We start from the raw sequence: 17615 nt of genomic DNA, 5'->3' as shown, positions 1-17615 counted from the left end.
TATTTAAGATATAAAGAGAGAGAGAGAGAGAGAGAGAGAGAGAGAGAGAGAGAGAGAGAAAGAGAGAATGTTAGACTATGTTGGTTTCTTTTATATTTAATTGTATTGAAAATTTTTACTATAAATTTCATTATCACAAAATAAATCAAAAACAACAATAATATGCTATATTTTTATAAGTAAAAAAATATATTATCTATTTAAATATATTATAAAATGTATTATTTTTCCTGTGATGTAAAGCTGATTTTTCAGCAACATTACTTCAATCTCAGTGTCTCATGCTAGTAATCTTTGTTATATTATGAATGTATTTACTGTAACTTTTGATCAGTTTAACACATCTTTCCTGAATAAAGTATTACATTATTTAGAACTGACCCAAACTTTTAAACTGTAGTATATATTAATGGATTGAGATCTGAAGTTAGCAGAATGCCCATGCTGTTCTTTTCCATGCAATGAAAGTGCATTGGGACTGGGAATAGAATAGAATAGAATAGAATAGAATAGAATAGAATAGAATAGAATAGAATAGAATAGAATAGAATAGTTAATAGAATAGAATAGAATAGAATAGATTTGATTTAATTTAATTTAATTTAATTTAATTTAATTTAATTTAATTTAATTTAATTTAATTTAATTTAATTTAATTTAGAATGGGGAATAATAAAATAAAATAAAATAAAATAAAATAAAATAAAATAAAATAAAATAAAATAAAATAAAATTAAATTAAATTAAATTAAATTAAATTAAATTAAATTAAATTAAATTAAATTAAATAAAAAATTTTGCTTCAGCCAATATTGCTGCAGTCTTGCTCACTGAGATTCATCTCTGAACTCGCATTTGCATATGGCACATAAAAATGTATTATAACAGGTTTGGCATCAGACGAAAAGGATTTGAGAGTTACTGTATGGTGGAAGGCAATTACTTAATTTTTAGTATGTTCCTCAATCAAAGTTACTAAAGTAGCATATGAGTGAGATTGCCATTTTGTAATTTTAGGAGCTTTAATTTTATTCAGCTAAAGAGCAGTCTGAACATGTTGCTAAACTTCTCCATATGGGTTCAGAATGGAATGAGGGTAAGTAAACAATAACATTAGTTGTATTTTTTAGGTGAACTGTTCCTTTAAAAACAATGTAATGTATAAGTCTTCACACATTCACCCATCAAACACCACACTCATCCAGCCTCTTAAACAGCAACATTTCCAGAAAGCATAAAAACCACAATTTACAGTGTTACACCCACAAGTGGGACAAATGGATTCAGTATATTTGGTTTTTGCAATGCTTCTCCATTCAGGACAGGTGCTTATGCACAGCAGACACCCTGTCAGTGCAAAATACATTTAGATAATGTATTGCCATGAAGAGAAAGAGAGAGATAGATTATCAATGGCCTCGGCAGTCCAAAGTGCACACAAAGACATTAATTAAAGCCTCCCTGGTGTGCATTAAGAGGCAGACAGCAGAGGTGCGCTGTGAATTCAACCCAACTCTGAGCCACGGCGAGAACAAGCCGAGCTGAAAGAGGCGGCTAATGCAGAATAATATGATATATAATATCATTCAGCGTTTAACTATTATTAATGGACCATATTCAGCACTTTTGCAGTATTTTATGCTTTTCCCTGAAGTCCACTTTAGTGCAACAAAACAGTTGTAGTTTTGCTACTTTGCCTTAAAAGTCAACATGAAATCAAAAGTAAGCCTATTTACTTTTTAATACCCATTCCATCTCATTGTAAAATGATTTATCACTTTATTCCAAAGAATGTTTATCTTCATAGTTTGTCGATGAAATATTTAATCACCTGCTCTGCCTCTGTCCTTTTCGGTTGACTTCACCACCTGGCTCCATTCTGGTGTGTATCATTAATATATATAAAACACAATAAAACAACCAGGTGACGACAACAAAAAAAAATAAAAAAAAAAAAATAAAATAAAAAAAAAAAAAAAAATAAAAATTAAAGTAAAAATAAAAAAAAAATAAAAAAATAAAAAAATAAAATAAAATAAAATAAAATAAAAAAACATTTATATTTTAAAACATATATATATATATTTATTATAAAACATAATAAAATGTATTTATATGAGTAACCTATTTTACCTAAAAAATAATGCTTTAAACGTTTTCTATTAAATTTGCCCTATAAAAATTTGCCAATCACTATGTGTCCTGTTCACACCAACAATGGTGTCTATAAAGACAACTATAACAATAACTATATTAGTATCCACGCCAAACAATAACATCCTGTTTAAAAGTCTAAAGTCGAATGGATTCTGATTGTTTGTCAGTGCTTTTATTGTTCATAAGCAGTAAAAAATTATCGTGAAAGTGAACCATTAAGTTCCTCTGCATTGTTATTGTTATCGTTGTGATGTGGACTTCCCTATTCTCAGGAATTAGATTGATTTTTATAACTTTATAGGTATAGTTTTCATTATTATTATTCCTGGGCTCAATTCTCTCTTAATTTGTTGTCAAATCATGTGAACTAAAGCAGGGTGAAATTCTCTCAAGACTTTCTCTTCTGCATGAGCAACATATCCATCTTTTTCTGAGAGGCAGTGCCGTGGCCTCCAGACGAGATTTGCTCAGCTGTAGCCGCCTGTCTGAGGCCGTAAATACATCATCTTTGCCCCATTGGCAGCGTTTAGACGAGACCATCCTCACATGAGCTAAATGGATTGCTTGTTTTAGGTTAGTATGATGAAAAATTGTGTTTCACAGAAGAAAGATATGCATAGAGGTTTAGAGGTTGAGAAAATGACAGAATTTTCATTTTTAGGTAACTGTCGCTTTAAAATCTCTTGGCCTCCTGTTGTTTTAGAGCAGTGCTAACAGGAATCTACTCTAAATTACACACATTTCTAAGTGACCTTGCAATTAGCATTAACCTGCGTCCTGCTGGAAAACACTAAAGCATTCTAAAGCTCACAGTCTTATTATTACGATCTAAATGGCCATGAAAGGGCAAACACAGAGCAGTTACAGTTTTCCAACAGCATGAGTTTTAGTGAGATTATATGTCATTCAAATAATATATGATATTTGTATGAAACTATATGTATTGAAAAGCACTATGTAAATAAATTTGAATTGAACTGAATTGAATAGGCATATACTGTATGAGTGGCACTTGGTCACTGAGCATTGTAGGGAAAAGAAGATGATTAATGAAACATTATAGCAGAATTTATATTTGATTTAAACAGAATTGAATCTGAAATTATAACTTTACATATTTTATTTTATTTATTTTTTTCAGAAGTGACAGTCAAAACAAATATAATATATTTCAATTGAATGCTGTTCTTTTGAACCTTTTTATTCATCATTTCATTAATTTCTTACATGTTGTTATACAATGGAAAACACATATTTTGAACTGTAATAAAATTTTGCAATTATACTGTTTTTACAGTGTATTTGATTAAAGAAATGCATTAAAATGAATTTATTGCATTTAAAAATGTAAATACATTTTATGTAAACACACACACACACACACTTGGTTTAGACATTCTGTCATCTGACCATGATCCATTTAGATGTGATAGCAAGCTGACAGATACAGATCACGACATGGCAAAATACATTTTTCCACTCTTCACTCAACTCAACTATAGCATAATCCCCGCAAACGACATGCGGCATTATGACCTAAAAGCCCATGTTAATGGAAACCAGACGAGTTTTGATTAAATAAAGCATTGGTGCTGGGCTGCACTAATGGAGCTTGTAGGAACCTTTGATTGCATTACACACAGAGCTGCTGTGCTTTCGATCGGACACACGTCTTTATTAAATGAACAGCTCCGGCGACAAGATTATTCAACAGTTTATCTGCATAATGAAGTCACAAGACAAGTATATATCTGTTCTGACATGCTCGACTCAAACCAGCGCAGAATGGATATTTACAAATATCTAAAAATGCATTTTTCATGAAATTGTTTCATGAACCGTGCAGATGCCTATTTGAAGATTGGAAAAAAAATAAAAAAAAAATAAAAATGCATTCTGTTTACAAAAAGTGCTTGAAGCTATAATCCAATAGCTCCAAAAAGGATGGATTTGGAAGTCTTATTTTATGTATTTATTTATATTCCAAAGGCCTTTTCCCTTTGCAAACCTTACTGGGCTTTATTATTTATTTATTTTTTAAGTCAGTCACTGAATTTCTTGTCATGCAACATTAGACTAGGAAACACAATGCTAAAACCTTTCATCACACGACCAATGGGCTTTTTGGGGGGCTGATTTTATTCTACTTATTGATTTAGCATACTGTAGATGTCTAGCACTGAAAGCATTTTGATGTCTTCGTATTGATTTGTAAACTGAACAGAATCATATTTTTTTAGTACACCATGGTTTTATTGATTTGTTTTTGCATTTTTTGACAAGCCTGTTAACAGCGGTGAGAAAATAGCAAAGCAGAAATTAAAGCATTCCCAGATGAAACTCAGGATAACAGAAACATTACACTGTTGATTATATAACATCATAATTAAAAGAAGGAAACTGGGTCATAGACAGGCATTATATGAGCATCACCATTTTATCATTAGATATGAAAAATGCATTGTAAGATAACATTATCACTTTTTAATGGATGTGTTTTTCTCTTTGATTGTTGTCAGAGCCTTCCCATTTTAACTGACAAATATCATTTAACTAAAACAAAACAAAACAAAACATGCTGGTAGTTAAAGCATGGTAAAAATAAATAAAATAAATAAATAAACAAAATAAATAGTTTTCTAAATGCATTAGTTTTACCAGCCTTGAAAGAGACATCAAAAACCTAAATTATGATTGTCAGATATATACGGCCATTGAAAGTATGTTTTATCATGAGCTCTCCTGATATGACCCAGATATATTTAAGAAAAGATTCTTGGCACAGATTGTTGGCCAACAAGCACCTGTGAGCACACACACACACACACACACACACACACACATCTGATAGCCAGCCGCTCTGTTTATCACCTCTCAATGTCTCAGTCTTTTGTGAGACCTGCTCACAAGCTCAATTCATCACTGTCACCAGGCTCTTTCAATGCTGACGCACACACACACACACACACACACACACACACACACACACACACACACACACACACACACACACATGCTCTTATCGCTCTTCAGCTGGGTGGTAACTCAATCATCACCTCTGTGTCTCTCCAACACAAGAGAGCCAAAGATGTCACAGCAAATCTGTGTTTTGTCTGTGAAACGAGAAAAAAATGACTTCACTGTTGTCATTCGTTCACTTATTAACTGAGTTGAGAACGACAGCAAAAACGTAAGTTATTTGTGTTTCATGTCAGAGAAGTTTTTTAAATTTGCATTTAAAATACATATGTCAATCAGTTAAACAGTTTAATCAAATTAACCATATTATGTTAACACTGTATCAGTATTTGTAATGGAATTTTATTCATTCATTCATTCATTCATTCATTCATTCATTCATTCCCTAAAAACATAAAATAATAATTAATTTAATGTCAAATTGACTGTTCTGTGTAAACTAGCAGCAAAGCAAAATTTCCACCATGTTCATTCATTCATTCATTGAAAATTCCACTTTACTCAATTTTCCTGTTTTTTTTTTGTCATTCATTCATTCATTCATTCATAAATAAATAAATCCAGCCATGCATAAATAAATAGTCTAAACACTGAATATGGCACAATAACAATAAATGAAAACATATTTGATGAAACACAAGTTGTATTATTATTATTATTATTATTATTATTATTATTATTTCAGTATTAGTTATTTTAAAAATGAAAATGAGAAATTTTGCCTTAATGTTTATAGTAAGTTACACTGCATTTTAAATAATGGCGGGTGAGGGCGTTTTCGAACGCGTCTGGCCAATCAATGTCTACTTATGTCACGGGTAGTACCAGTCGTGCTGGTTAGATCCTGCTCCAGACTAGGCGTTAATTTGGTTCTCAAAAAAGGCAGTCCAGTACTAAAATCGCACCAAGTTCCTGTGGTGAAAACGCCCAAAAGTGGGTAGTTCCACAATTAGTTCTGGTATGGAAAGGTTCCTGTGGTGCGAAAGGCCCTAGTGTCTACGCCGGATGCGACACTGCGTTGCATCAGGTTTGTGTAGTGTCTACCCAGGACATATGAACTCTGTGTCAGTACCCCATAAATAGGACGATGCAGTTTACTGTCAGGGATTTGTCATGTCGTGTAGTGCTTCATCCAGTGTAGCATCACCGGTTGATTATAATGAATTCTATAGTATTTTGCCGCTCCGCTCCTGTCCTGCAGGCAGGGTGTATTTAACTTTCTTATTTAGGCTACTTTCTTTTTTAATTGTATTATTTCTTTTATATTTATTTTAGTGTTTTGCAGGCTGCGTATTCACTGTCAGAAGTGCTAAAATAAACACGCACATTTGTTAATAGAGGATTGACCATCAATCAACATTATCTATCTATAAAACTATGTATCTATCTATCTATCTACAGTATCTATCTATCTATCTATCTATATAGAAATTTTATATATATATATATATATATATATATATATATATATATATATATATATATAGGCAGTAGTTGGATATTAATTATATATGCATCAACACCGTGCCACCGGCAGTAGTTGGCCCATTACCCCCGCGGTGGTAAAAATCTGGCACTGTCACAGCCCTGTTGTTTGATTGATTATCGATCAATCGATTGATCTACTTATTTATTAATTTACGCATGCATGCATATTTAAAACAACATCACACCACATCTAACCCAAACAACAACCCACCGTACAATGACAGACGCTAAATATTATCTCACAATCCCTTCAAGCAGAACGCTGGCCATGAAATGTGGAAATCACTCTGGTGCACTTTGGCCTTGACTTGAATGTGATGTGATTTGGACATGCTCGACTGCGGCGTCTCATTGACGATTCAGGGATGATCACTGCTCACTGTGGAGGGAGTCTAGCCAAAGTCATAATGCGCTGCGCACAAGGCTAATAGGTAATTAATATGCAGCAAACAGTGGTGGGTCTGGCAATTAACGAGTTGCAAGGATCTCAATATGTGCGCCTTTAATAGAGAGACATTCTGAGACAAGAAATGTTGATTAAAAAGCCTTTATATTTACCAGAGAGAGAGAGAACAAACAAAAAGCCAGCTTCGATAGCAGATATGTCCAATAATTGAAACCATGATGCTCGCTATAAGAGGCAGAGCAGGTTAATGAACACTAATTGGTTGGAGAACATTATGATGATAAATGCAGTGACAAATAGATTTGATGCTAATTAGAACAGGAAGTGAGCATTTGACATGCATTTAATAAAGGGCACATTGAGAATGGAGAATAGCATAGTCTGTTGCTTTAGTGTACTTTAGGGATTGTGCCGATAGACAATAGTATTTGTATCGACGACAGTCAGAGATATCGCTTGAGGCTGATGCCACTGACGATAGCAAGATGATCATTTATTATTATTATTATTCATTTATATGATATTATTATTATTATAGATGTATTCATCATACAGTGTAGATAGCTTCACTGATTATAATGGGAGTGTTTTTTAAAGTGCATAAACTCATGCCAGACTGAAGTCAGTGATTGTTCCTTGGTAATGTAAATGTTCTTTGCTCGTCATCCGCATCTGCTGTTTGAATAACAGGAAATGTAAGCATTCGAATTAGTAACTTACAGTGTTTCTATTAAATTGTTTTTGTGTTAAATACAAATTCAGACTTAAGTAATGTTTATACTCTGATTTCAAAATTGTGTCTGTTTCTGTTGAAATATGGTTAAAATGTAACTGCTGAATGTATAGCCAAACATTCATGGTAAACTAAAATATAATTTAATGGCATTTCTATTCAAACTCATATGTTATGTGTTTAAATAGATTTGCAAATATGCATTTGCCTTGCATTTGAATATAGTAACTTTGAATAAAACAGTAGAATTAAAATGTTATTCAATAACATATTTAAGCATGTTAGCTGTAGTATATTAGTCAACATGTCAAAATAAGTGTATCAACAATTTAAAATTTACTTTAAAATAAAACCTTCAATTTGACATAACGAAGTGGACTTTTTAAAAGTGTACTTAAAGTGTTAATTATAGTCAGGAAAGTTCCCTTTAAGTATCTTTTTCATTTGATTGTATTAATATATTATACTTTTTTTTTTCATTGGGCTACATTTAATAACAAAATATGGTGCAGCCACTGAAAACTAACTGATGAATGAATGGATATTATAACCTAGCTTGTTGCAGTCAAAAATACACAAGAATCAGACTTGAAAGGAAATGTTCTCACAATTTTACCAAATATTCTGGAAAGTTTTTTTCAAAGTTATGAACAAATGCTCTTACAGTAACTTTAATAGAATGATTGTTTAAAGTCATCCAGTCTTTAATAATGTTCTCAAAAAATTATCCAAAAAACAAACGATGATTGATTGAAAAATTATTTTCTTCTAAAAATTTTAAAATGTTGGATGTTTGTCTAACATTTTTTTAAATGTTACTACTTGTTTAAGAACATTGGGAGAACTTTCAAAACTAATGTTCTCATTATTTTTGTAAAATGAAAAAATATAACGTTCCCTTAACATTTGTTAACTAATAAAAACTAATAAAAAATAAATTAAATAAAAAAAATAAAGCATTAAAAAAAGGAAAATAGGCATTTTAAAAATGTAGAAAACATTCAGAAAATTTTTATTAAAATAAATAAATAAATAAAAACATTTTATAACTAAAAATTGAACAAAACCAAAATTATCCCAGAACATATAAAATCCCATCACTAGCTGAAATCAATAATAACATCAAAACTTGGCCAGAATTGCTAAATTCCCATCTCTAGCTGAAATCTATGCTAACATCAACATGTCAAACAAAACCAGTCAGAAAACATAAACTTGCATTTCCAAGAATGCATTTTAAAACAGAAAAAGACAGCAAAGTAAAGCGTAACAATGGTACCCCAGATGGCTATTGAGCGCCGCCAATAAACATCCTTTTCCTGTGTTTAACGTCCTGTGAGCAAACGCCACTATAAACCAATACATTCAAATCACAATATGCAAACATGTGATTGGCAGCGGCTAGTGTTGGTCTTTGTGTTCGGCTATTGTGGAGGCCAAACGTGTGTATTTTTCCTCAGTGCTGTGTTTGAATAGCGGGCCGGACTGAAGCTGATTCATGGCATAGCAAATCTGCTATCTAAATTCCATTATGTCAATGACATCGAGTTGGACGTCTGCTAATACCCACAGCGTGTCATCTCTAGCTGATGCCCACTATATGCAGGCCTGAAAACGCATCAGAAATGCCATTGTTGGGTTTTGTCATTCATTGTGAGATATGAAAAGTGCTTAGATTGGATGTAATGCTACACTATTTACTGCACAAAAATGGGAAAAATCAATTAGATTCTCTGCATTTTTGGTGCAAACTGGTTCAAATGAAGCCCTGCCAAAATCCACCTAATTATAGACCATAAAATAATCAGTCTGAGGGTTAATGTTTCATTCCATTAAACTCATACATTCAGAATTGACAGCTTCTTTCTGGACATATGATAACATGAAGACATCGTTTGATCTTAGACTTGCAGTTTAGAAACTTCAAATTCTGAAAATCTCAAACACAGGAGTTTGAAATCACACTACCCTGCAGTTTAGTTGACTGTTTAAGCAAAGAACATGCATTATTAAGTCAAAGTTCCCACATTTTCATGACAGTAAAACCAGTTTAGCAGATGTTTGCAGATAAAGGCATGGAAAACACGGTGAATGATTTCCTCTGAAACAAATGCTAGCATTGCTGTTTGTTTATATGTCATCTTCTGATAAATATTCCATCTGACTTCACCAATATCTTGATGATTTAACAGCTTTTGGTTCAGGTTTTCATTCTTCGTTTTGATAAAATACCCCAAAAACATATTCAAAAGCAACGATTAGCATTCAGAAACTGTAGCGTGCTGCTTGTAAAAGGAATAAAGGAATTGTGTGCAGGTGCTGCAGGTATTGAAAGGGAATTTAATAGGGAGAAAGATTGGATATAATTATGCATAATTACAACATTTCTGTCATTTTATCTAATTCAGATATTCTCAAAAAACAGGTCACTGATCTATTCTGCTCAAGGACAGCAGAAAAAGAGAGAGAGAGAGAGAGAGAGAGAGAGAGAGAGAGAGAGAGAGAGAGAGAGAGAGAACTGTCCTAAATACCAAATAATAACATGCAGCTCATTTTACAATATATAATTACGAAGAGTGAGGAAATCCTTATCAACTTTTCAAAGGGAAGAGGAAATATTTTTTCCATTAATTTGATTTTTTTTTTTTTTTTTTTTTTTTTTTGATTGACATTAGCATTAATTTGCACTTGATATTGAAGCAAATGCTTAAACAGTTTTTAGCCCTGTGTTTGTTCCATGCATTATCTAAATCACCACTTAAAAATTGTAAATTTTATGTTCATAATTCTGCATATTGCATAAAAATTTGCCATATAAATGTTTAAAAATTATGTTAAAAAAATAAATAAATAAATAAAATAAAAATACATTTTGGTACTGGGTTGAGTCAAAAAGTAAGTTAATATACTTATAAAATAAAATAAAATAAAATAAAATAAATGTATACAAATATTATGACTAACTAACTAACTAAATAATAATAGTAATAATAATAAATTGAAACATTGAAACATGTAAACAGCGATAGCTTCTCAGTGTGTTTGAATAAGGCAAAACGTGTGCTTGATTTGCATTTGACTGCAACTCCAAAATAACCTCCAAAGGCCTTGCATTTATTTAGTGTCAATGCAGACCTAGTTTGCTCAAGAACAGCCTACATACCACACTTCAGTCTGCTCAGATCAATGTTCACCCACACATAATCACATCAGAAACGTTAATCCCACACACGACTGCCATCTAAAAATAATACGAATAAAACCAGGGACATGTTAGACACATCTGACCTGTGAAAAACCTGCAACCGTGAAACTCGGCGTCGACTAACAAGACTATGTAGTAACTGTAGAATGGTGGTGTGCAGGAGGAAATGCTGAATTAAACACGACCCGGGCGGTTTCTCGCACAGCAGTGAGTGTGGACTGCTCAGGCTGTGGCATTTTCACTTGTGTGTGTGAAGCTGGGCTTCTTTCGCCAGCGGGGCCCACAGACGGGGTGAGAAGACTTTCTGGATGAAGCTGTCATTTCCTGATTCTCAAGAAGAGGCGACGTACCGCTTTCAGAGCGACATCTCTGCACTGCAGTCTGCAGCAGTGGGTGAAATCACAGGTAGAACGGCTTACAAATGAGCCCATAAAAAATCCTATTAAATTCTCATACTGAGGGCACAAGAAAGTGTAGTCAATCACTATAAAATTACCATCCTACTGAAGTAGCAAGCCGTTTATGAACAGTGCATTGAAATAAATCAATCACTAATTCAGTTTTTATACTTCTGGTATTACATGCCACGAATGATTGTGAAATTGTCAGCTGATATGAAAAATGTGAAGAATAATTCATCCAAAATAGAAAATTCTGTTATGATTTTCTTGCCATGAGGCCATTTAAAACACTTACTTTCCTCCATGAAACACAACAGACGTTTAGCAGAATGTTCATGCTGCTCTTTACCATTTAATAACAATACACATATAATATGACCTAAGGCTGTCAAGCTCCAAAAAGGATAAAAAGTAGATAAATAAAATGATAAAAAAAGGCTTTGTCTACTAAATATTATTGTACGCATACTCTCTGAATACGTTTTGAATAATATTCACACTACAGAACATTCACATTGCATACAAGAACAGTTTATTTTGATTATGGCTTTCAAGTTAAAATATTTAATACATATTGACATATAATCAAATTCACAATTGTGGCTTATTGCGATTATCAAAATACAAAGACTGTGATTTAATTAAACATATACATGGCATGTTAAACTAAACATTTTAAAAAATTATTAACAATTAAATTAATGTTAAACGTTTGAAACTGAAGTGAGCAAGTAAATATCATTTAAATTTTAAAGTTGTACTATAAAAATATTATTAATTGTATTAAATTCTCAGGTAGTATTATTACAACAGTATGTATGTTATATAATTTAATATTATGTAACTTTTTTATAATAATCACAATACAATTCACAATAATATTTATTTTATTGCCATAATGAATAAGTCATAAACAGTGGGAATGTGGCCTATAATAAGTGGAAAATTATTTTATTAAGGGTAAAAAAATATATATTTTTATTTTATTTTATTTTATTATTGCCTCCAACAAAGTAATATTTTAATCTATACAAAACAATAATACAATATGTGGATAAGTACATTTTATTTTATTTTATTTTATTTTATTTTATTTTATTTTATTTTATTTTATTTTATTTTTGGGGGGTAAGCTATTCCTTTAAAAATCTGTAACAACTTCGTAATATGTTTTCTTATTGCTACACAGTAGAAATACACAGTACACAGTTTTCTTACACAGTAGAAATAAGACCCTCCACATTTCACTGAAACCCTGCCAGTTCTGGTCTCCTGATGCTGTTAGCATGATGTGCTCTCCAAAATATCTTTGTCTTTGGTGCATTTCCACAGTAGCTCAGTCCCTTGGTATGTAGCGAGTGACCGGATCGAGTTTGACATCTGCAGCAGTAACGGCTGACAGGAATGAAAATAGAGGGAGATCAGTGGAGATCCAGCTCTTTCAGAAAGCTTCCGGCCCGGAGAGCTGACTCAATCCCACAGAGAGCCGAACGCCGTCCCATCCACACTCCTGTACTTCACTCACACCTCCACAGGCCTGGCAGGACAGTCGTTGCCAATTAGTTTGTTATGTCCACCGCTGTTCATTTGTATGAGACATGCTCTGGCATTTAATTTTGGTGCAAATGATATGAATTCTCAGTTCAGCCGTGTGTGATATGGCTACATGGAGACAGCAGATTCATTCCAATAAGACTAATCTCCACTGCTTTATTAAACTTTTTTTGTCTGACATGCATTGAGGATTTTAAGAGGACATGGCAACATTAAATTACACCAAGACTCTGGATTTAATCTAAACACTTTAGATCAAGGTATATATTTATATTAAATTAATATTGATTTAAGTTAAAACATAGTGTTCTATTATTCTAGATGAGTCAAATTTTGACATTAATCAGAAAAGGGTGGCATAGACACTGCAGTCAGATGAAATTAACTACTCATAGTCTATAAGAGAGAAAAAAAATACAAAGACTATAGTATGATGCATTGTTGAAGAAACAATTAGCAGCTATCCTGTTTCCTGAAAATGCAGAAACTTTGCCGCACATCTGTCGTTCAAATCTGTTGTTAATGATGTCAAGCAGGTGGTGGAGTGATAACTTCTGCTAATGAATCAGCTCAAGATCAAATGTTGGTCCGATTATTGCTGTAAACATTGTTCTGTTATTAAGCTTTATTAGCACATGTTTCCTTACATGACTCTATGGTTCCCTGTGGTATATTGCTATTAAAGTCCACATGTCATATTACACAAGAAACCGCTTCTAACCGCTTTAGAGCTGCAGTTACAAGTATTCGTTGGAACTATGGATTCAGGAAACACCAAATAGTTGAATTTACAGTATGTTGGTAATGATGGAACCTACTTGCTTCTTATTGGCCCAATACTCAACTTCATAAGTATGTTTTCTGTAACTATAGATTCTTCATATGATTCCATTTTTTTTATGCCAGTCTATAATTTTGGTTATCTTTTTTTCTCTTTAACATTAACCTCTAAATATCATTTATAAAAATAAATAAAAGTCAAAAACTGGCAATGTGAGACCAAATGTGTCCTACATTTATAAGGGCAAAAGGAAGCTTGACTCTACAATAGTCACATGAGTATTATTATCACTGTACAACTATGAGCACAAAGGCATGTTCTCGCCTAGAACAATAAATACAACTACAAAGCTGTGAATTTTTTTTTTTTTTTTTTTAAATGTAAGGGTGCAGTCACATTTAACACTTCAAGTTAATAAGTGATCATTACACTTTTGACAACAGACAATCAGCCTTTTTTGTCCTCGATTAGGTTTGGAAATCAGTGATGTGATGGCAAACGTAGTTACCACTACAGTAGCAGACACTACAACATTAAAGATAATGGCATAGAGGAACGATATAACTGGAATCACTTTCAGAGCGTTTTCAGATCGTCCGTTGATGTGATGGCAAACGTAGTTACCACTACAGTTAGCGTTCTTGGTGTGAACGAGCCTTAAGGCCTTTCCTGCTGGGTAATTGCACAAGTTGTCGTAGTTTAACTCATAAGATCTATTCTATTCTAATTACAAGAGGTGCAAACTCTCATCTAAGCCATCAGCATCTGCATTATTTATATTCTACTCTGATAAAATGTCCTATTTATTTGACAAACTGAATGCATTCAGAGTGTCTCCCTAAAGAGCATCCAGACAGCCCCTTTCCTCTTTATCTCAGGTGACTGTCATGTTTACATTCATTTTATAATTGTCTGCATGAAACATTTGAATAGAAACAGCGCTGCACACCCACACCCACAGCTCCAGTGCTCATTGTACTATTTTGCCCACTGAATTGCAGCCCGTCCTCCAGACAAAAGCCCTGAAAGCGTTTCCGACACTTTGTCGCCTGGTCTGCTTGGAAACCTGGCCAACTCCACAAACCAACTCCCCGTAAAGCTTACACTGCAGAGGCACAGGACATTCCCTCAGGACAGCTCAATGGAAATTAATTCGCACAGAAATATCACACTGAGCTCAAAAAGAACCCTTATCGCAAAGCGCCAACTCTGGCAGCAGACAAAGGAAGCAATCTGAGGAGAGGTGGAGGAGGATGAAGGCACTGTTTCATTCACAGGACACACTGCCCTCCTCCACCGCTGGAGCGTGGACCCCTCGATCACTTCCTGTCTCCTCTATCCAAGCCATCATCATATCCTCTGGGCTCCAGTGGTGTGAATACCGATAAAACAAAACCACAAAAACTAATACAAGAACAACCAATAAAACAAAAACAAATTCAAAACATTAAAACTAATGATTAAAAGGTAAACTAATTCAAAATTAGTACGCCAATATTAAAAATCAAGAAGAATCTTTTGTTGCTCTTTTCCATATAACAACAGTTCATAGTGCTCATGCAAGCGCCCCCAAACAACAACAACAAAACGTATCAATGTATTTTAATCCATGCAAAGTGCATTATATTACAAATCTTGAAAAGTCATATAATAGGTCTGTTAAAGGAACAGCTTTGAAATATAAGTTATTTACTAATAAAGATAAATCCAAAGCTGATAACCAAACTAAAGAATAACTGGCCTATGAATTTTCAGTTTCTGAGATGAAAAAAGACACCACTAAGTAAGATGTGCTACCAATGTCAAAGCATTTCAGGAAGGATAGTGCAGAAAGCAAAAGCATAGTCCATAGGGAATGAAAATCTAAAATTTAATACAACCGATGATCAAAGACTGTGGTGCCTACAGAATCCAAAGTCAGACTGCAAAATAGTCTTACCATCTTTACCTGATGCTTCCGAGGAAAAAAACTAAACAAAAAGAATAAAGTATTTGGAGTATCACTAGATTTGAGGGCAACACGAGCATTGGTTGCACAGCATCTAAACAATGTAAGACAACTGCTACTAAAGAGAAAAGAAATGGAGAGGCTAGTAGTGTCAAATCATTAAGTCAGCTAGCTGTGTGATTGGTTTTTGAGTACATATTGTGGATTTTTTTGTTTGTTGCATTACTTTTATGTACATTTTACTTGTTGTTATTGAATTTTCATACTCATACTTCCATAACATAAGTCATATAATAGATATTGTAAAGATACTGACTTCAACCATTCAAAATCCCATCGACAATGTATACTAATAACAACAGCTATAAAAAACCTTATAACTATTTATTTGAAGCCACTTGGCATTAACAAATCAAATCAAATCAAGACTAATTTCTAAGACCAATTTTGCATAGACACAAAGAATGGCAACAATCTATATATAAAAAGAAATGTTTACTGTGAGACTAATACAAACTGAACCATTATGGATTTGGCGGAGTTTCCTAGAACAAACTGAGCCCACCTACAGTCTCTAAAACAAAACTTTCCTGCCAAGCCTTGAAAACATTTCCTCATTGTGAGGCATAAACATTTTTGCACACAATTCACATGACTTTCAGACTCTCTGAATGCAAGTATGTTGCAGTGTAAATGGTGTTATTTAAAACAATAAACTCTGCAGCATCCAGCATGAAGTGGCCTGCCATCCAGTTAGATTCATTGTATTGTTTAATCTGCCTGTCATTCTTACACTTTCTGACAGCTGTTACACTACCATTTCCTCCATGATTAACGCCGCCTCTCAGCACTGAGTCACGTAATTCCATCTAACCATCTTGAGAAAGTATCTTAAAAACCTGCCGAGTGCTCTAAGTAGCTTAAATATGCACACAACCATTATAAACATCTCAAATATAAACTCTGTCTGCCATAATACATGAGAAATGCAAACCGTAAAATTACTAGATTGTGAAATGAACGTCACAGTCTGCCCACGCCACACAAAGAGGTCAGGTTCTCATCAGCGTGTGTGACATTCAGAGATGCAGTTCAAGAGGATACGTCACACACATGCGGCATCGGCAACGTTCACATTTGCATAATAATGAAGATGTTCACCAACCTTGACAGGAGCCATTAACTTCCTCATGGCCCGCCTGGCACATGCACCTCCCAATGGGCACCAGCCACTCCCCCTCCGCGCTGCAATGCATTCTGGGAAGTTCATCAGCCACCGAGTTGTTGACACAGGTCCCTGACACCTCCAGAAGCTGGGAGGAATCTGGCCCAGTTATAGTATCCGGGAAGAGGGCCAAATTCCTGACAACAAAAGGACACTTTTTGTAGAAGACACGGACGGACACGAGCGCGATACATGCGCCCAGGTCTTGGAAAGCCAAGTAGAAGCCTTTCTTGGTCAACGGACCCAGATCCCGAACTTCCGTGTTCAGCTTCAAGACTCTGTCTCCGAGATCAAGCTCCGTGAAGCTCTCATCGGCCGCGATGGTGTCGATCTTGGTGTATTGGCTTTCCCGAATATTTCTCCTCTCCTCGTCGTTGGTTTCGTAATAGTAGACATTGAAAGTCTCTTTGCACGTGCCCAGACCTCCGGGGAGACTGTTGCAGTCCCGTAGAGTGAACTTTAGCTCCACGAACACTCTCTGGGCACCTTGGTTTAATATGAGGTCCGTCTGCAACCAGTTGTTCTGGTTGTGCTCCATCACTTTACACACCTGGTACGTGTGGATGGGCGCGTAGTTCTCGTCCACCTCTCCAATTTCTTCCCACTAAAAAAACAAGGAGAGAAAAAGCAGATTAAAAGATAGTTCATTTTTCATTCATTTTTGGGGGTTTTGTTTGAGAGGACAGTTCAAGGCCGCATTCACACTGCAGTTCTTGATGCCCAATTCTGATTTGTTGA

General features: G+C 34.1%; 1 protein-coding gene across 2 annotated transcripts in view; it reads right to left on the bottom strand.

Annotated features, from left to right (window-relative positions):
• Positions 1 to 17615, bottom strand: part of LOC109097569 (ephrin type-A receptor 5-like) — a 77021-nt gene that overhangs the window by 45786 nt on the left and 13620 nt on the right. For both annotated transcript variants that reach the window (XM_042732157.1, XM_042732158.1), the window contains exon 3: positions 16818 to 17481. In XM_042732157.1, the coding sequence (XP_042588091.1) occupies positions 16818 to 17481 (664 nt within the window). The remainder of the gene's footprint in view (positions 1 to 16817; positions 17482 to 17615) is intronic.

Source organism: Cyprinus carpio, chromosome B10, assembly GCF_018340385.1.
Source record: "Cyprinus carpio isolate SPL01 chromosome B10, ASM1834038v1, whole genome shotgun sequence".
In the NCBI taxonomy this organism is placed as follows: Eukaryota; Metazoa; Chordata; class Actinopteri; order Cypriniformes; family Cyprinidae; genus Cyprinus; species Cyprinus carpio.
Note: the sequence above shows the minus strand (reverse complement) of the source record. Positions and strands in the feature narration are given on the sequence as shown.